Source organism: Chanodichthys erythropterus, chromosome 24, assembly GCF_024489055.1.
Source record: "Chanodichthys erythropterus isolate Z2021 chromosome 24, ASM2448905v1, whole genome shotgun sequence".
Lineage (NCBI taxonomy): Eukaryota > Metazoa > Chordata > Actinopteri > Cypriniformes > Xenocyprididae > Chanodichthys > Chanodichthys erythropterus.
Window position 1 is genome coordinate 28,372,152 of NC_090244.1, and position 21,102 is coordinate 28,393,253.

The 21,102-nt window shown below is 37.9% G+C and overlaps 1 protein-coding gene across 2 annotated transcripts in view; it reads left to right on the forward strand.

The window, feature by feature from the left end:
* wwox (WW domain containing oxidoreductase) overlaps positions 1 to 21,102 on the forward strand; it is a 278,702-nt gene that overhangs the window by 63,296 nt on the left and 194,304 nt on the right. For both annotated transcript variants that reach the window (XM_067379017.1, XM_067379018.1), the window contains exons 7-8: positions 10,819 to 11,004; positions 18,862 to 19,126. In XM_067379017.1, the coding sequence (XP_067235118.1) occupies positions 10,819 to 11,004; positions 18,862 to 19,126 (451 nt within the window). The remainder of the gene's footprint in view (positions 1 to 10,818; positions 11,005 to 18,861; positions 19,127 to 21,102) is intronic.

The following is a 21,102-nucleotide window of genomic DNA, read 5'->3' on the forward strand; positions in this document are numbered from 1 at the left end:
GCATTTCCTGGAGGCCGTTGGGTGAACTGACTTTCCTAAAAGGGACTTTGATTTATATCAAACACTGTCCCTCTTTGCCAGCTATTGTTTTACATGGGTTCTACATATTTTTTGTGCACTTCCTGTTTTTTAAAGGTGCCCTAGAACTTTTTTTAAAAAGATGTGATATAAGTCTAAGGTGTCCCCTGAATGTGTCTGTGAAGTTTCAGCTCAAAATACCTCATAGATTTTTTTAAATTCATTTTTGTAACTGCCTATTTTGGGGCATCGTTATAAATGAGGCGATTCAGGACTTCTGGCCCTTTAATTCTTGTGCTCCACGCCAACAGAGCTTGCTCTTGTCTTGAACAGTGCATAAATAAAGTTTACACAGCTAATATAACCCTCAAATGGATCTTTACAAAGTGTTCGTCATGCATGCGTCAGATTATGTGAGTATTGTATACTGTTATATTGTTTACATTGATTCTGAATGAATTTGAGGCTGTGCTCCGTGTCATGGAGTATCATGTAATCATGGATCATGTCAGTTATTATTGCTCCATCTGCCATTTTTCGCTATTGTCCTTGCTTGCTTACCTAGTCTGATGATTCAGCTGTGCACAGATCCAGACGTTAATACTGTCTGCCCTTGTCTAATGCCTTTCATAATGTTGGGAACATGGGCTGGCATATGCAAATATTGGGGGCGTACACCCCGACTGTTACGTAATAGTCGTTATTATGTTGAGATTCGCCTGTTCTTCAGAGGTCTTTTAAACAAATGAGATTTATATAAGAAGGAGGAAACAATGGAGTTTGAGACTCACTGTATGTTATTTCCATGTACTGAACTCTTGTTATTCAACTATGCCAAGGTAAATTCACTTTTTAATTCGAGGGCACCTTTAAACTGCTGATGCTTTTAGATGTGTTGACTGATATAAACATATCTCATGACTCATGGCGAAACAAACATCAAAAAAAAACAGAAAAAATGGAACTGGCGCTGCGTTCTTTCCGTAAGTAGAATTGGGAAGGTGTAGGGCATTTGAAGAATACGAAAGTGCGGTTTTGGCGGAAGCACTTGGAAAGGCGATCATTTGTTTATATAAAGATTATAAATTTACAATTTTTGTAGAGAATGAGTGATGGTTTCTCTAGATAAGACCCTTATTCCTCGTCTGACATTGTTTAAAGCCCTTTGAAGCTGCACTGAAACTGTAATTTTGACCTTCAACCGCTTGAGCTCCATTGAAGTCCACTATAAGGAGAATAATCCTGGAATGTTTTCATCAAAAACCTTAATTTCTTTTCAACTGAAGAAAGAAAGACATGAACATCTTGGATGTCATGGGGGTGAGTAAATTATCAGGAAAATTTTATTTGAAAGTGAACTAATTCTTTAAGAACCTTTTGTGGAATGTAAAGATTCCATGGATGCTAAAGGTTCTTCATGGAACAATCAATGCCAAATAAAGAACCTTTTTTTTAAGAGTGTATGCAGCGAAGAAAAAAGGCTTCATAACAAAGAGATCCATAGATGTACATCATTTTGTACATCATTTTCTTAACATCTCATTGCCCATAAAATCTTAGCGCTGTGAGAATAGTCTTTTACAGTGTGTGTGTTATCAGTGTCTCTACAGAATTGTTCTTACCCGTCGTGGCTTTGCTAATGACCGCGCGTTTGTGGGTGCCGTCTGTGTAACACCGTTTATGTGTGTCTGTCTATTTTAAAGCATCTCTCTGTTAGCCACACATTTTCACGGCGGCCCGTAAATGCAGCCCCTTAATGACGGCCGGTCGGAGTGGAGGGAGACAAAAGCAATCATTCTTTTATGGGCAGAGATTATTCTCAGGTCAAAGGTCGTGCCCTGGGGGTTCTTTAAAGTAAGTATGGAGCGTTATTTCTCCCCGATTGGTCGTTACCGCCCCCGCTCGCCCTGACACGTAAATTGCACATTTGTGGAAGACCCCCCTGATCGCATTAATAAGTTTAAAGGGAGTTTTTACATTATGTGGGCTAAGCTATTAAAACCATTTGTTAGCTTTTTGCTTATGAAGACACGCCTGGCGGGGGGCGTCTCAGAACGAGCATGTGCGAGCTGCAGTTGTTAAATCATAGTCCACAACAGTAGGATTATCATGCAAACAACAACACTGCTTCCCTCCGAGGCCCATTTCCAAATCGGCCAGAGAAATTACATTTTAGGAGAGAGATTTTGTCTAAGAAGAAATATTCCTTCCTACAATGACTTGTGATGCACGATATCTTAAAATACCTCCATTGCATCATCAGGGGCCACTATTTGTAGTGTTTTTTTTTTTTTGTTTTTCTCTGAAGAATATGTGAGTGGTGCTTGTGGTCTACATAAAACTTGCTATCATAATGCTAGAGTGCTGCTACATGGTTGGTAGCTTTTTCATTGGTTGCTCTTATGTGGTTTATTGATAATTAAGGCTTGGTTTACTGGTCTGTCCATCCGTCCGTCGATCAAGCTGCAGTTCTGTGGGCAAAAACAGAAAAACCCACTCTAAATTCAGCACTTTTAGAAAACTAGTATCCCATCTTCCATTCATTGCTAAGACACTTGAGCCAGTCGTGTTCAACCAAATCTCTACCTTTCTCACACAGAACAACCTCCTGAACAACAACCAGTCTGGCTTCAAAAGCGGCCACTCAACCGAGACTGCCCTGCTCTCAATTAATGAAGCTCTGGCAAGAGTAGCTTTTAAATCTTTAGTACTCATCTTGCTGGATCTGTCTGCTGCTTTTGACACTATTAACCACCTGATTCTCCAGTCAATCCTCATGTCGAAGGGCATCTCAGGAACCGGACTCCAATGGTTCAAGTCTTATCTCTCAGGTAGGTCCTTCAGGTTGACTAGGAGGGGTGAAGTATCGAAGTCGCAACATCTTGCTACTGGGGTGCCTCAGGGCTCAGTGCTTGGACCACTTCTCTTCTCCAACTACATGTCATCTCTAGGATCTGTCATTCAGAAACATAATTTTTCTACCACTGCTGTACTGATGACACACAACTCTACCTCTCATTTCAACCACATGATCCGATGGTAGCTGCTTGCATCTCAGCCTTATTTCTGACTGGATGAAGGACCACCACCTTCAACTCAACCTTGAGCAGACAGAACTGCTTGTGGTTTCAGCCAACCCAACACTTCATCATAACTTCTCCATTTAGCTAGGTTCGTTAGCCAGCCAGGGCAGCCAGGAACCTTGGAGCCTTGGATGATATGATTAACGATTGTGCAGAACTCTGCAATGAAAAAAAAAAAAAAACACAACTTTTTGAGCAGTGAGTGGATTCCATCTTAAACACCTCTGATTGGCCATTGAAATCAACAGATATGTCTGTGATTGGCTACACTGCTCAATGCTGTAAAACTCGTTGTAAATAGAAACCTTTGGCGCTACCCCAAGAAAGCAAACACGGGTATGCATTGGAGAAAATATAAAATAATAATAATAATAATAAATGGTTACACACTGTATCATTTGCCAAATCTGTTTTACCAATATTCTACTATTACAGAGAAAAAACATATCCTAGACCAGCGGTTATTGACAGCTCCCTCTAAAAGCAATCAGCAGCAGCAGTCAGTGGTTTGAGTGAGAAAATTCTCCATGGCCAGGAGATGGCTAACATACTCACCACCTGATATAGCTACTCCCAAAATGAACATAGAAATTTTAATGTGCTAGACGCAGATTATCTTGTGTTTTGCGTTAGTTCAAATGTGCATTCAGGCGTTGGAAACACATGATGCTGATGACATGTTGTGATCTTTTGTGCATGTAAAACTCCATGGCATATGCATTAAAGGGTTAGATCACCCTAAAAGGAAAATTAAGTCATTAATTACTCACTCTCATGTTGTTCCGCACCTGTAATACCTTCATTCATCTTCAGAACACAAATTAAGATATTTTTGATAAAATCTGTTGGCTCAGTGAGGCCTGCATCACCAGTAATAACACTCCCTTTTTTCAATTCCCATAAAGCTACTAAAGAAAACAGTAATATGCGCACATTCCAGCTCAACTGAGGGTAGGTTCTCCATCATCAGAGTCACTATTGGGTAAACAAACAAAAGACTGCACACTGCCACTGCTGCTCTCAAAATTTATTAAAAAGACAATGTATCGACCAAAGAGGTCTACGTCAGGTCAGGCAAACAGTTTGTTTGTTTACCCATAAAGCTACTAAAGACATATTTAAAATGTGACTACAGTGGTTCAACCTTAATATTATAAAGCGACTAGAATACTTTTTGTGCACCAAAAAAACAAAATAGCGGCTTTATTTAACAATATCTCATGATGGGCGATTTCAAAACACTGCTTTATGAAGTTACAAAATGCCAGAGTGAACTATTGAAGTTTCAACGCTTATGACGTAACAAAGCCTTGTTTACTGAAATCATGTGACTTTGGCGCTCTGAACCACTGATTCGAATCAAATGATTCGTAAAGATCCGAAGCTTCATGAAGCAGTGTTTTGAAATCACCCATCACTAGATATTGTTGAATAAAGTCATTATTTTGTTATTTTTGGTGCACAAAAAGTATTCTAATCGCTTCATAACATTAAAGGGATAGTTCACCCAAAAATGAAAATTTGATGTTTATCTGCTTACCCCCAGTGCATCCAAGATGTACGTGACTTTGTTTTTCTTCAGTCGAACGCAAATTATGATTTTTAACTGCAACCGCTGCCGTCTGTCAGTCAAATAATAGCAGTATATGGGAACTTCAACTATAACAGTAAATAAAACTTGCTTAGACAAATCAAAATTAAAACCTGCGGCTCGTGACGACACATTAATGTCCTAAGACATGAAACGATCGGTTTGTGCGAGAAACCGAACAGTATTTATATAATTTTTTACCTCTAATACACCACTATGTCCAACTTCGTTCAGCTTCCTGTTAGTGAGGTCAAAAAACTCGTTCTGTTGACGGAAGTGATGTTTCGCCCATATACTTCAATGAGCGCAAGACATCACTTCCGTTGTCAGAGCGCGATCAGACCTCACTAGCCGGAAGCTGAACGAAGTTGGACATAGTGGTGTATTAGAGGTAAAAAATAATATAAATACTGTTTGGTTTCTCACACAAACCGATCGTTTCGTGTCTTAGGACATCAATGTGCCGTCACGAGCCACAGTCTTTTTAATTTGGATTTGTCTATGTAAGTTTTTTCGACTCTTATTGTTCAAGTTCCCAATCACTGCTATTCTTTGACTGACATATGGCAGCGGTTGCAGTTAAAAATCATAATTTGCGTTCGACTGAAGAAAAAAAGTCATCTACATCTTGGATGCCCTGGGGGTAAGCAGATAAACATCAAATTTTCATTTTTGGGTGAACTATCCCTTTAAGGTTGATCCACTGTAGTCGCATGAACTGTTTTAAATATGTTTTTAGTAGTTTTCTGAACATTTATAAAGGGAGAGTCATTGCTGGTATAGGTTTGTAATTTCATCAAAAATATCTTAATTTGTATTCCGAAGATGAGCTAGGGTCTTACGGGTGTGGAACGACATGAGGAGTAATAATGACATAATTTTCATTTTTGGGTGAACTAACCCTTTAAGCCCAAGAGAAGGTCTGACCAACATAGCCCTTGACATTATACATATATTATTTATTTATTTACTAACATTTGTTAACATTTTTAAAGATTTTCAAACTTGGCATATGCAAATATTAATAAATATCCTGACCAAGCTTTATAATGGCAGTGATTGATGACAATGTGAATGAGTTGAAGAAAGTGCTTCCATCCACATCCATACATCATAAACATACTCCAGATAGCTCTGGGAGGGTTATTAAAAGAAATCCATATTTAACAAGTTATGAAGTAAAATATCTAGCTTCCGCCAGACCGCGTTCTGTATTCAACATATGAAGAAAGTGTAAAACTCTGGCCGTTCAAAAAGCTTACGCGCTGGCATGTTTCTACAGTAACCCTAAACGGACAAACTGCTCTACAGAGCATATGTTCATTGGTGTTCTTAGAGGCAGCTTGCATCGTCACTATGCTTAATACACACGAAGGAGAAGTAGTAGTAGTAGTCATCTGGTTTATTAGATTCAGAGACCTTTCTTTGTTAGAAGTAATAACAAAACTCATTGCTTGCCTAGCTATCTGCTGTCTCAGACAACGGCATATTTGTCTTTGTGTCAGCCACTGTAGCTTCTCTGTGCGTCAAATGGGAGAGGTGAGTGAGGTGCTGAGCCGTTGGTTGCAATTCACAATCTCACTGTTAGATGTCATTAAAATTTACACACTGCACCTTTAACTGACCTGACGCCAGTTTACACTTTCTTCGTAAGTTGAATATGGAAGGCGGTCTGGCGGAAGCTAGATATTTTACTTCATAACTTGTTAAATATGGATCTTTTTTTACACAAACGCATCGCTTCACTTCAGAAGGCCTTCATTAACCCCCTGGAGCTGTGTGGAGTACGTTTATGATGGATGGATGGATGAATTCACTGTCTTCAGCTCATGCTTGTTGGTCCTGTTCACTGCCATTATAAAGCTCAGATGCATCAGGATATTTATTAATATAACTCCGACTGTGTTCATCAGAAAGAAGAAATGAATGATACTGAAAAATTGTGCAGTCACAGCTATATTTTGCCTGGTGAATGATAAAATGGACAGAAAAATGATAAAATCATTATATAGAAAATGCAAATAATAAAAAGTAACTAGTTATATAATCCATCATAGTTTTTAGCACAATCATTTGATTTATTCAAACAAATTATGAGTTTGATGTTAAGGAATGAATTTCGGGTGTCAGTCCTGTTGGGTGTTCCTGGTATCCGTGTGATATCGGTGTCTCGCGCAGCGCCCATGGGATCCGTTATCTGCTGCTCACGAGCGATCACAGACATGTTCCTCTTCCATTACACGCTTTCAAACACAAGCGTGAAAGTCATAAAGTTTAATGGTGTTCTCTCGCAGGTACAATCACTCCCTCTTTTTGAGTCCACGCTTCATTAAGTCCTAGAGAGATCTCTCTCTCTGTGTGTGTGTGTGTGTGTGTGTGTGTGTGTAAGAGTGTGAGTGTGTGTGTATGTGCCAGGCTCTGTGCCCATGACTGCGAGATTGTCAGTCAGAGGTGGAGTGTAGATCTGTTTCCTCCACAGATGTTTCCAGCGGGTCGTGTTTTCTAGCGGGTGGTGAACGGCTCTCTTGAGTCCTGGAACATCTTGGTGCCCTTTGGGCAAACCTGATATGTGCTGAGCGCTTGTGTGTGTTTTATTGTGAGAGATGACTTTGTCTGATCAGGCATAGAGCAAATTCTTTGCATTTTAGACATTCGGTCAATTTGCAGTTTAACATATAATAGAATTGAGCTCCATTGAAGTACATTTTAATTTAAATATCTTAAACAGGAAATGCATGCAATTAAACTGGTAATGAATATGACTGAGATTATATATATGAAATGGAAAGTACTGGTTGCTCCCTACATGTAATTCCCATATTCTGTCTGGGCTACAAGATGCAAGCCTTTTCTGATAAAAACGAAAAAAAAAATAAAAAAAAAATAATAAAAAATCCAAGTCCAGCTAAACTTTGCAAAAACATATATCCAGTTTCAAGTGCGGACAAGTGTGTTCAAACATGATTGAACTTTTTGGGCAAATGTTGTAAAAGCAGAAACAACAGCATACAGCAAAAGAACAGCATACCCACAGTGAAGCATGGAGATGCAGCATTACACTTTGGGCTGCTTTTCTTCAGCTGGAACCAGGGCTTCAGTGCAGGTGGAGGGAATCCAAGTACCAGTTTTTGGCACAGAATCTGCTGGCATTTGATAGAAATCTGAAAATGAAGAGAACTTTCACCTTTCCGCATGACAATAAACCTAAACACGCATCTAAATCAACAGAAAGAATGGCTTCAGCAAAGAAAGATGAATGGTTTTGGATGGCCCAGCCAGAGCCCAGATTTGAATCCTATAGTAAACCGGTGGATGACCTAAAGGGGGTCGCACATTTATGCAGTTAGTTATTCCAAGTTTTTAATTTTTATTTTTTTTCTCTAAAATGTGTCACTTTGGTTTTCAATGGCATTGCATAGGTTGTCATTTTTACATGAAAGGTGCAAAAGTTCTGAAATGATTTATCTTTATTTTTTTACATCACAAAAAACAGCTGTTTTACATGGATGTTTTTATATCCACTGTATAAATGAAATATTAAATATTATTACGTTAAAATTTATTATATTATTATATTATATAAAAACTCATAAAAAGATTAAAACTATGAAACACTCAAATATATAAAAAATAAATAAAATGTATTATTTGTATTATATTATATTATATTATATTATATTATATTATATTATATTATATTATATTATATTATATTATATTATATTATATTATATTATATTATATTATATTATATTATATTATATTATATTATATTATATTATATTATATTTAGGGCTGTCAACAGATTAAAAAAATCACTATAGACCTTATGCGGCAGAGAAACAAGCACGCAGCCATCTTTATAAAATTGTCTTTGAACTTCTGGTTTTGCAATTGCTCTGTATATTTCTATGGCATCGCTGTTGAAGAGTAATTAGCTGGTGAAGTGGATTTACCTGTTGTAAAGTTAATGAAACTTATCATGAGCATTGTTATGTTTAAAGCAGATGTCTTACTGTCAGTAGACCGGGAAGATTTTAAAACGAGCAGTTCATTCATAAATACGAAAGACCGCTGTGGAAATACAAACCGGAAGTCAAAAGACAACGAGCACAGCACTGAAAAGGGGCGGGGCTATATAAGGTCTATACTTATCATGGAATTAAGCATACACCACAGATTGAAGGGTGATTCTCACAAAACTCTTATTTTCTGCAAGCTTTTTTTTTAAGGCAAAGCAAGGTGTCTTTCCAATCAGGACACTTGGAGACTCCAAAAAGACACCAAATAACCAAATGATTTAAGGAGTCCATATAATTCAAAGATGTATGCACACCAAAGCACACATGAAACATAACAGAACAACACTTTTCAGAATTCAGTGTACAGTATGTGTACAGTGCAACAGTAAATAACTTGTTTGGAGCTTTTTTAGAGCTTACATTTTAGACATGTCAAGTTATGATACTGAGCCAAACCACATGGAGATGCCAAAAAAACCCCTCTAAACAAAACAAAACAAACTAAAAAAATATCCTAAAATGTGTCTGTGCATAAATACAATGTGCGATCAGTGCTTCGAGAGCGCTCATACACGGTTTGTTTGGTCATTTGCGTTAAATTATTTTAACGCATTAAGGATTTTGAATTAACCGCATACGTTAATGAGTTAACGTTGACGGCCCTAATTGTATTATGAAACTGCTTATATTGTTTTTTATTAAATGTAATCATGTAGGAGCAATGACTCATTTCCATGTCATGTTGTATTTCAAATGTAAAGCTAGATCTACCACAGTCAGGCACAAGAACTGTATTAAAAAAAACAAAACATAAAAAAAACAACAACAAATTGTGCTTGTTCTTTGGTCTTCTAAAGGTCAGTTGCAACTAGAACATGTGCTGTTCAGTGTTTGTTTCGCTGCGTGTTTCTAATGAAGCACATGTGTAACCGTGGCCTCTGCACATTTCCCATGATCCCGTGCGTTTCCACTGATGCACGCTGCTTTCCACATTGAACCTGAAGGGAAATGTGAAGTGTACTTTTTTTAATGTCATAGAGAAGACTCATTAAAGCAGGGGCATAACAATTCCTCCATTAATTTTCCAGCAACCAGTTTTTAATTAATAGTGCAGGCAGTATTAAATATGAAGTACACAAATTGCCTGTGGGCTTCGTAATTAATTCTAATGGAAGAAATTAAAAATTGGTGGGGTGGATTCAGATTATTCTGCTGTATGGCCGTGGTTTCGGGACCACTGGAGCGACTCTGTCAAAGGAAAAGATCTTGCCTGGACTTTTCAGAAATCTGTCCTTTCTCACGCTGATGGATGGACGTCCATCTGCCCAGACTGACCTTGGAATAGACGTGAATGAATGTGAACGAGTGCTTGACATTTCCCTGAATCCCTAATTCCATTGAGAATGATTTTTGTTTAATCTGTACCTTTTTTTTTTTAATTTATTTATTTTTTTGATTTTGTGGTTTTGTTTTTGGTGGTTGTTTTTTTTTTGTTTAATTTGTTTAGTTTTGTTTTTGTTTTATTTGCGTTTTTTTTTTTTTTTTTTTTTTTGCTTTGTTTTAATATTTGGTTTGTTTTGGTGTTATGATTTTGTTTTGGTTGTTTTGGTTTTATTATTTTTTGTTTTAGTTTGTTTTTGTTTTTGTTTAGTGTTTTGTTATTGTTTTGGTGTTTATAATTTTGTTTAGATTTAGATGTTTTTGTTTTTTATTGTTTTGTTTTAGTGTTGTTTATGGTTTGGTTTTTATTTTTTTGTTTTGGTTTTAATTTTCGTTTTAGTTTTTGGTTTGTTTTAGTGTTTATCGTTTTGTTTTATTTTTTGTTTTTATAGTTTTTGTTTTGGTGTTTATAGGTTTGTTTAGTTTTATTTTTTTGGTTTAGTTTTTAATTGTTTTGATTTAGTGTTGTTTATGGTTTTGGTTTTATTGTTTTGTTTTTGTTTTTATGTGGTTTATGGTTTTCTTTTGGTTTGTTTTAGTTTGGTGTATTGTTTGTTTTGGTTTTATAGCTTTGTTGTGGTTTTGCTTTTACTAACACAATTATTGTTGTCAAGAATGTGTTCTTTTCACTCATTGTGTTTCACTTTATTCTCTCTCTTTGAAGGCCATTGCACATCCTGGTGTGTAATGCAGCCGTCTGCACACAGCCCTGGAGTTTAACGGAGGACGGACTGGAGTCCACCTTTCAGATCTGCCATCTTGGTCATTTCCACTTGGTCCAGCTCCTGCAGGACGTCCTGCGGCACTCCGCTCCGGCTCGGGTGGTAGTTGTTTCCTCTGAGTCTCACAGGTGAGACTTTTTAAATATTTCCCATCATTGCTTAATTTCATCTCTGAAGCATTTATGTAAAATCATCCATGTACTTTCATTTGTTGCTTCACCAACGCTCCCTGTCACTCATTTCTCCAGACTGATTTATTCTTTTTGTGTTGGATCCATTTAAATGACCAGCAATAGAGAAAGGCTGTGTACAATATCTATCAGCACATGCCAACTAGGCCATGCTAACCTGCTAAACCCTGACCTCTTGGTTGAAAATCAGGCCACTTCTGTTCTCAGATTCCTCGTCCAAACACCCGAGCTGACATGAGCATCAGGAACATTGCAGTGGGAATCAATGCATGTACTAAATGTGCAGTACAGATAGTATGCAAAAAAGAGAGCCTGCGATTCCAGTAACATGACTATTAAATAAAAAGTGCTTTGAAGAACATTTTCTACTCTGAGAGTGTGGCTCCATTAGATTAACAAGCCCCATGTGTCATTGAGTGAACAGAATGTTACACAATCTCAATTCACTCTCCCCAACAGTAAAATCACTTACTTGTAATCACAGAAACTCCTCCATTTAACTTTAACAGTTTATTTCTCTTTCTCTACTACACCTGATAATTTTGATCCTTACCTCCTCATCTCTATCAGTTCCACTGCCTTTAATATGTGGCCTTTTGAGCTCACTATCTGACCTCTGACCCAGGAAGAGATTATATTTCCCAAAGCCGCAAGAGCCGTTAAACCTTGACACCGTCGTATGAGCGACGGAAAGCAGCTCGAAGAGGCAAAGAAAGAACGAGGGGTTGGGGAAATTGAGGGTGGAAAAAATAAAATGGAGTCAACGGGGACGTTTATCTGCGCTGTAGCACTGGGGCTTAAGTGACAGGACAGATAGGTGCTGGCATTTGCCTCCCGACTCCAAACAAGAGCACACTGATAGCGTGGACGGGAAACTCACCTCTGAAAACTCACACCAGACTCACGCCTTTATACTTCAGTCTCTTTAAAGCAGGATACTGCAGTCATTAAATACCAGCCTGACCTGACCTTTTCATACCTCTGCTCTGAAAATAGACTATTTCCACCCCAGAAAGCCTCTACTGGGAAGACCGTATGGATTATCCTGGCCGTGAGATGATGACAAAGTCAACATGTGCAAAAGGATAGTGGGGATGGATATATAACCGCTAAACTGATAGGGATAGTTCAGCCAAAAATACTAATAAAAAACATTCTGTCATACTCATGCTCATGTCGTTCCAAACCTGATTTTCTTTCTTCCACGGAACATAAAATGAGTTTTAAAGTGCTATTTTAAAGGTTCCTAATTGTGTTTTGGAGTCTCCTACAATAGGTTTACATGCATCCAAGGTCCAAAAACACTGTCATTTTCTCACAATACACATTGCAGCATCAGCACTTTTCTCACAGTGTATGAAACTGTTTGATCAAGGATTCAGTCTATCTAAACTCCTTCTTTCCGAGAGCCTGTTCTGCTCTGATTGGTCAGATGGCCCAGTCTGTTGTGATTGGTCTACTGCTTGTAGCGCTTGTTGGAAACCAAACGCTCATTACATATCTGAATTTCAGCTCTTCGTCAGCTCTTGATACACAGCGATACGAACAGTAACGATGGCGTCGGTTTTACCGTATCAATCTCATCAAAGTGGATTTGCTTTGACAGCAGAAAACAGCGTCTTCTCCACATGAACAACACGAACCAAACTCTTCCAGTTTCACATGCGACTACAGTGTCTGAGGGCGGGGCAAAGATGACACTGTTCACAGGCAACCAATAAAGACCATAGGCTCTCGGCGTGGGCATTTGTAATTTTACCCAATGGACAAGGAGCGTTAAAAAAAATTGGACTACAAAGATTTCTTATCCTTTTGCGCCTTCTATAGGACAGCATTAGTATTACAGACAGATGTAAATCTGGGATGTTTTGGAGTTTTGATTATAATTATTATGAAAAAATCTTTTGTTTTGATTCAGTGTTTCGGAGTGCCAAAGTCACGTGATTTCAGCAGTTTGACATGCGATCGAATCACTAATTCGAAACAAAAGATTAAAAGCAGTGTTTTGAAACCGCTCGTCACTAGATATTGTTGAAAAGTCGTTATTTTGTTTTATTTGGCGCACAAAACGAATTCTCGTCACTTCATAGCATTAAGGTTGAACCACTGTAGTCACATGAACTTTTTTAAATATGTTTTTGTACCTTTCTGGGTGTTTGAAAGTGTCACTGAGCCAATGGATTTCATCAAAAATATCTTAATTTGTGTTCCGAAGATGAACGAAGGTCTTAGAGGTGTAGAACAATATAAGGGTAAGTAATAAATGATATTATTTACATTTTTGGGTGAACTAAATCTTTAAGTTCGATAAGTTAGAAAAAAAAAATCATATTAAACCGTTAGTTCACCTAAAAATGAAATTTCTGTCATTAATGACTCACCCTCATGTTGTTCCAAACCTCTAAGACCTTTGTTCATATTCGGAACTCAAATTAAGAGATTTTAACCAAGAGGTTTCTGATCCCCAAGAGAAAGCAACATAATTACCACATTCGAGGTCACGCTGTTAGACCGTGCAGCGCTTCTGTGTTCTACGTCAGAATGCCGACTCATTTTTGGCTGGCTCCTGTGTCAGCGTGCTGCTCATGTAAACAGCATCGGCCAATACTGAGCCGGCGTTCTGATGTAGAACATGGAAGTGCTGCACTGTGTTTACTGAATGGAAAGAGAAGATATTGTTGAATAAAGTTATTTTTGTTTTGTTTTATTTTTGTGCACTTCGTAACATTGAGGTTTGACTATTTTAACGATGTCTTTAATACTTTTCTGGACCTTGAATGTGGTAAATAAGTTGCTTTCTCTGAGTAATTAACGACAGGAATTTCATTTTTGGGTGAACTAACCCTTTAAGTCAGAACGGTTTAGAAGTATTCTGCAAGGTGGCCATGTTGTTGGTGTCAGAATCACATGATCAGCGACTAGTCGTTGTCAGACTTAAAACGTCATGGCAGAGCATTAAAGTCAACTAGTGCTCCATATTCCAAGTCTGAATCCATATGAATCCATATGAACAGATCTACATTTAATTCAGTGCTCTCTTAAAATGTTATCCTCTGCCACTGATTTTTAATCTCATTCACATCAGTGCTTATTCAATCTTGTAGTTTCTCTGTAGTCACAGAATGTGTGACATCTTCGACACCATTTGCTTTTTTGTAATCACACCAAGTTAAAATATGCACATATACAAATGAGAATGATGGAAAGATTGAACCATTTAAAAACTTTCCCATATTTAAATGTAGTTGACGTAGTGTTGCGGAAGTTTTACCATAATTGACCCCAACTGACAAAGAGAGAATGATTTTTAGTGAATAATGACTGAAAATCTTGTAATGTCCATACTTAGTAGTCAAATTGAACTGCTGTTATGAATTTTTTTTTTTTTTTTTTTTTTTAATTCTTTGAGCTTGAGAGACCTTGGTCATTTCATTCTTTGGGAAAGAAAGGTGTTTTTTTTTTTTTGTTTTTTTTGGATGAGCTATTCCTTTTTAACTAGTTTCCCACTCCCACAGTTCACACCTTTAGTGTTTGTAACGATGCGATGCCCGCAGATGTTGTTGTTTACCCAAGCAGAGATGTAACGTGTCAAACAGCAACACAGGCCACACTGAGCTTGTCATACAGTGAACGTGACGTTTTGATTGGTTGTTATGTAAAGCACATAATTAAGAGGTAAACACTGAATGCAATTGTGGGCGCCAGAACACACTCTGATCCGCACTAGGGGAGGGACAATTCATTTCACTGCAGTTTCTTGGGACTGTTGTTTACACACACACAAGGACACATCGAGAAAATACAGCGCCTTGTGTTCAGGGCCCTTGTCAAACATCTGGCGTTTAACAGCTTAGTCAGAGCCAATTAAAGAACGTCATGTCGTAGCTTTGATTTGCATTAAGCCAGACCTGGCCTGCCAAAGCTCATTTAGTTCATTTCTCCATCGCCTCACGTTCTGGAGGTTATTCCCTCGACTAGTCATACTTTAGTTAACATGAAATCAGTTTTGTCCATTTGTTCAGTATTGACCATTTACATTAACTTTTTTTTTTTTTTTTTTTTTCATCCCAAAATGAAAATGTTGTTATTAATTTACCTTCTTGTCATTCCAAACCTGTGTTGACTGTGTGTCTTTCTTTCTTTTGTGAAATACGAAAAATCATATTTTGAAGAATGCCAGTGTGACTGTAGACTTCTGTTTCAGCTAAACTAAACAAGAAACAAGACACCAAAACCAAACAAGACACACTATGCAAGAAAAAATGACAAAACACATAAATAATCAAGACAAAGCACAACACAACACAAGACAAAACATAAAACAATCAACAAAAATCAAACAATTAAAAAGAAAAACAAAACTATTCAAGATGCATAACAAAATCAATGCAAAACACAAAACAAAACAATAAAAAATCAAGTCAAGACACAACAAACAAAACTAACAAAGATAAATTTCTCAAACTACGTACTATGGACAAAAGTATTAGGAGACCTGACCTTTACACCTACAGAGACTGTAACAATACCACATTGTAAATGCATAGACATTAATATGGTTCCCCTTTTGCAGCTATAACAGCTTCTCCTCTTCTGGGAAGGCTATCCACAAGATTAGGAGTGTTTATTTGGGAATTTTTTCCATCCAGAGCATTTGTGAGGACAGGCACTTATTTTTGGATGAGAAGTCCTGTCTCACAATCTCTGTTCCTGTTCATCCCAACGGTGTTGGATGGGGTTGAGGTCAGAGCTCTGTGCTGGCCAGTCTTCCACACCAAACCATGTCCTGATGGACCTTGCTTTGTGCACTGGTGTACAGTCATGCTGGAATAGAAAAGGCCTTCCACAAACTGTTCATTGTTCAAAATGTCTTGGTATGCTGTAGAATCAAGGTTTCCCTTCATTGGAAGTAAGGGAAAATCAAACCCAGACTCACCCATCAGTCTTGCCAGACTGATTCTTCACTCCACAGAACACATTTCCATTGCTTCAGAGTCCAGTGGCAGCATGCTTTACACCAATCCAACCCATGCTTGGTAATGCTCTTGGTGATATGAGGCTTTCACACAGCTGCTTAACCATGGAAACCCACTTAGTGAAGCTCCTGCAGCACAGTTTTTGTGCTGATATTAATGTCAGGGGAGGTTTGTATCTCTTCAGCTATGGATTTAGCAGAGCATTGGTGACTTTACACACCATGCACCTCAGCACTCAGTGACCGGTTCATTCGGTGACTCTACGTGGACTTCTGCTTCGTGGCTGAGTTGCTGCTGTTCCTAAATGCTTCCACTTTCCAATAACACCACTTACAGTTGAGCGTGGAATATCTAACAGGGATGAAATTTCACTAAATGACTTACTGCAAAGGTGGCATCCTATCACAGTATCACGTTTGAATTCACTGAGCTCTGGTACATGGCTAGGTACTTGATTTTTTTTTATGCCTGTGGCAATGGGCCTGTGGCACCTGAATTCAATATTCAAGAGGTGTGTCCCAATGCTTTTGTTCATATACAGTGGGTACGGAAAGTATTCAGACCCCCTTAAAATTTTCACTCTTTGTTATATTGCAGCCATTTGCTAAAATCATTTGTTCATTTTTTTCCCCTCATTAATGTACACACAGCACCCCATATTGACCGAAAAACACAGAATTGTTGACATTTTTGCAGATTTATTAAAAAAGAAAAACTGAAATATCACATGGTCCTAAGTATTCAGACCCTTTGCTCAGTATTTTGTAGAAGCACCCTTTTGATCTTATACTGCCATGAGTCTTTTTGGGAAAGATGCAACAAGTTTTTCACACCTGGATTTGGGGATCCTCTGCCATTCCTCCTTGCATCCAGGTTGGATGGTCAGGTTGCATGTGTTTTGCAATGAGGAGAGGCTTCCGTCGGGCCACTCTGCCATAAAGCCCCGACTGGTGGAGGGCTGCAGTGATGGTTAACTTTCTCCCATCTCCCGACTGCATCTCTGGATCTCAGCCACAGCGATCTTTGGGTTCTTCTTTACCTCTCTCACCAAAGCTCTTCTCCCCCGATAGCTCAGTTTGGTGGACGGCCAGCTCTAGGAATGGTTCTGGTCATCCCAAATGTCTTCCATTTAAGGATTATGGAGGCCACTGTGCTCTTAGGAACCTTAAGTGCAGCAGAAATTTTTTTGTAACCATGGCCAGATCTGTGCCTTGCCACAATTCTGTCTCTGAGCTCTTCAGGCAGTTCCTTTGACCTCATGATTCTCATTTGCTCTGACATGCACTGTGAGCTGTAAGGTCTTATATAGACAGGTGTGTGGCTTTCCTAATCAAATCAAATCAGTATAATCAAACACAGTTGCACTCAAATGAAGGTGTAGAACCATCTCAAGGATGATCAGAAGAAATGGACAGCACCTGAGTTAAATATATGAGTGTCACAGCAAAGAGTCTGAATACTTAGGACCATGTGATATTTCAGTTTTTCTTTTTAATAAATTTGCAAAAATGTCAACAATTCTGTGTTTTTCTGTCAATATGGGGTGCTGTGGGTATATTAATGAGGAAAAAAAATGAACTTAAATTAGTTTAGCAAATGGCTGCAATATAACAAAGAGTGAAAAATCTAACCCTTAAATGCATGACTGTTTTGCCAATCATTCTTACATATTCGGGTCTTTATCGACCCGGATCTATATCTAACACAGAAGGATCTCTACCTGTCGTGATAATATAAAACTCCTTTGATATTAGAGTAACAATTACAGAAGAATAAAATAAATCATATTTTGTTACCTTTTGGAGCTTGAAAGGGCTCCGTTTGAGCAGATGTTTTATGTCATCATCACTGTCCTCGTCAGAGCTCATTTCCCAGTAAATTCAGCAAATAATAGGTTAGTTTTATGGTTGAAGTCACGAATATGAGCCCATTCGCAATCTCAAACATATTCTCAAAAGTATATAATTTTCAACATCTTCAAAATCAATATTTCGATCGCTAACAGCTTCACCAGATCCATCCAGTGACAGTTACAGTCATATTTGATTGCTTTCAGTACTTGCTCTGCAGTAAATCGCTGAGCCATTTCATGTTTCTCTTATTATTTCGTTTTCTGTCTAAATGAGTCATCACTTCAGCATTGTGTATCAGCCACCTTGTGGAATAAAGGTGAATTGCACTTATTCTGTCATCTAGGATTAAATTATTGTGCATTTAAGGGTTAAGGGGGTCTGAATACTTTCCATACCCACTGTATGGCACTTTTCTACTGCGTGTTACGGCTCGATACAGCACAGTATGGCTCACTTAAATAGTACCACCTTGGTTGAGGATCCAAGCGAGCCTTACCGATACTAAGTGTGACATGTAAACACTGCGGATCACTGATTGGTCAGAAAGAATCGTCACTACAGTGTCATTGGATTTGAAACACGAGACTCCAAACCCGCTACGTTTTACAATAGTTTTACATTTTACAATAGTAGCTACAATAGTCAGTAACAGCCAACACATTTTTTTTTTTTTTTAATGACTTGCTTTAAATGACTGTTGTACAAAACTTGAAAAAAGAAATGACTGGTCAGCAGACGAGCGGATTCACAGCAGTAGAGGCGGAGCAACTATACGATCAGTCTATAATCCCACTCACTTTTGAAGCAGTACGAAACGCAAACTGAAAGTAAAGTGAGCCAGGCCGAACCGAGTCCTGCCGTGCTGAGCCGAGTTATACCACACAGTGGAGAAGTTTATCTTTTAATTGTGTCTTTTTGATTCTAGTTTCATTTTTATGTTTATTGCTCATTCTTTCCTTCTGAAGGTTCACTGATCTGGTGGACACGTGTGGAAAGGTGGACCTGAACCTGCTTTCACCTCCGCAGAAGGAGTACTGGTCAATGCTGGCCTACAACCGTGCCAAACTCTGCAACATCCTCTTCTCCAACGAGCTGCACCGCCGCATGTCTCCCTTCGGCGTCACCTGTAACGCACTGCATCCTGGGAATATGATGTATACCTCCATCCACCGCAGCTGGTGGCTCATGACCCTGCTCTTCACCTTTGCACGACCCTTCACCAAGTCTATGGTAAGAGCAAGAGATTTCATTTTTCCCCTGAGGATTGAGTATGTTCCTGAGTTTTTATTTAATCAGCTACTTTTCAGCATCATAAACAAAATGGGCACCGATTTTGAACATTCATTCGTAGGCAGCAAAAGCACATGGCACACAACCAGCTGTTTTCTTGTGACAGTAGAAGTAGACTTGATGTACAGCTAATTCCAATAGAGTTTGATGTTAGCGTCTTACTATGCTATGCTGAGCTAACGCAACACCCGAAAAAGTTGTTTACACAACGCTTTTTTTTTTTTTTGCATTGAAAAACACAAAGCGACGGGCAGTGGAATAGAAAACATGCAAGGTTTTGACATTAGTTGTTTTTTGTTTTTAGCTGAAATACTTTGAAGTTGAGAACCATATTTTTAGAATGTTAACAATTAGCACGCAAACATGCTATTATATGCGATAGCCAATGTTAATAAATTTTAAAACTATATACCATTTTTTTAAACAAATTAAAACACAAAAAAGTACAAATACATTTAACAGTGTTTTTGAAATATTTGTGTAAATAAATAAAGCAGTCAATCTAATATTGGCAAATAACCATGATGGTAACAATATATTGTGCATCCATAATTATTATTGAATATATTTAAGTTTTACTCTACTTCTTTCCACTGAGCTTGTCGCAGTGATTTCTGGAATTGCTTTTCTGAATTGATACATGCAATGCTGCCTGTAAATGTGACCAAAGTGAGGTTAACTGTGCTGCCAACCTTTGGGAACAGCATTTGATTAGGATCTCATGAAACCTTGAAATGCTAGCTGGCTGAAGAACAAAAATGCATATACGACTTTGTGACTGATATGCCCTTTTTCCCATTTGAACCAGTTTGTAACCTGCTATTAATTGTGCGAATTTTGGAGATACAGTGGTGGTGATCCAAGAAAGTTTCACTAGCATGTTTTTAGGTTCTTTAGCAAGAATCGTGTGTGTGTGTGTGACGCTGCCGTAACGCTGCTCGTATACCCCAGTGCCGCATAAATCAGGCGGGCAGCTCTTCCTGTAGGCAACTCTCAGCCGTTTTAGCCCGAAGAGGCGAGTCACATACACTTACAGAGACAAACTATAAAATTCAACATCCTCATAAATCATAAAGTATCTGCCTGTCTCGCACCTGAAGCATTTCCTTCCGCTTCTGATATGCTTTAGGCCACACAATGCATTTGATGTAGTCTTTGTTTTAATTTTGGTTGAAAACTCTGAAGGCAGATTTTGATGTAGTGTTGAGTATTTCAACTGAGCTGATTAAGTATTAAAGAGATGGGTATGAATATGTCATAAGTTTATGCGCACAGCCCAGTCATAACTCAGAATCGCTCATTTCTCCAGCTGTCAGTCATGTTTGATGGACGTTGATGTGGATCAAGACATTCTGTTTGCATGGGAAGTGTGCTGCCGTTTCTGAACTGTAATTGGTTAATTTGAGTATTTTTTTTTTTTTCCCCCTTGTGCTTTTGTCAGTTGAATAAACCTTGATTAGTTTTAAACATGTAAAGAAGCACAATATTTATGAAATTTTAGACCTTAAATTGTACTGTATTTGCATTTCCAGTAGAAAATACCAGTGCTTGCAAGGCAACAAATCACAAATGATTATGCAATATTCCAATGATTTCAATAATATTAATTTATATATTATAATAAATATAAAATATTTAGCATAAGCAGATTGATTATATTATATTATATTATGACCATGATATATTATTATATTATAAATAAAAACACTAAAAACTAAAGTCGCTAATTTTAAATGTTGCAAGTTATTTGTGCTTTTAATTGTGCCTTTTTATTATTAATAATAATTATTGTTATTATTATGTTATTTATTTTTTAATTGTTATTTCTTTATCTTCAATTAATGTAGTAATGATTTTCTCTATTTATTAAATAAAGACCCCCAGACACTTAACATAGGAAAAACCCAATTCTTGGC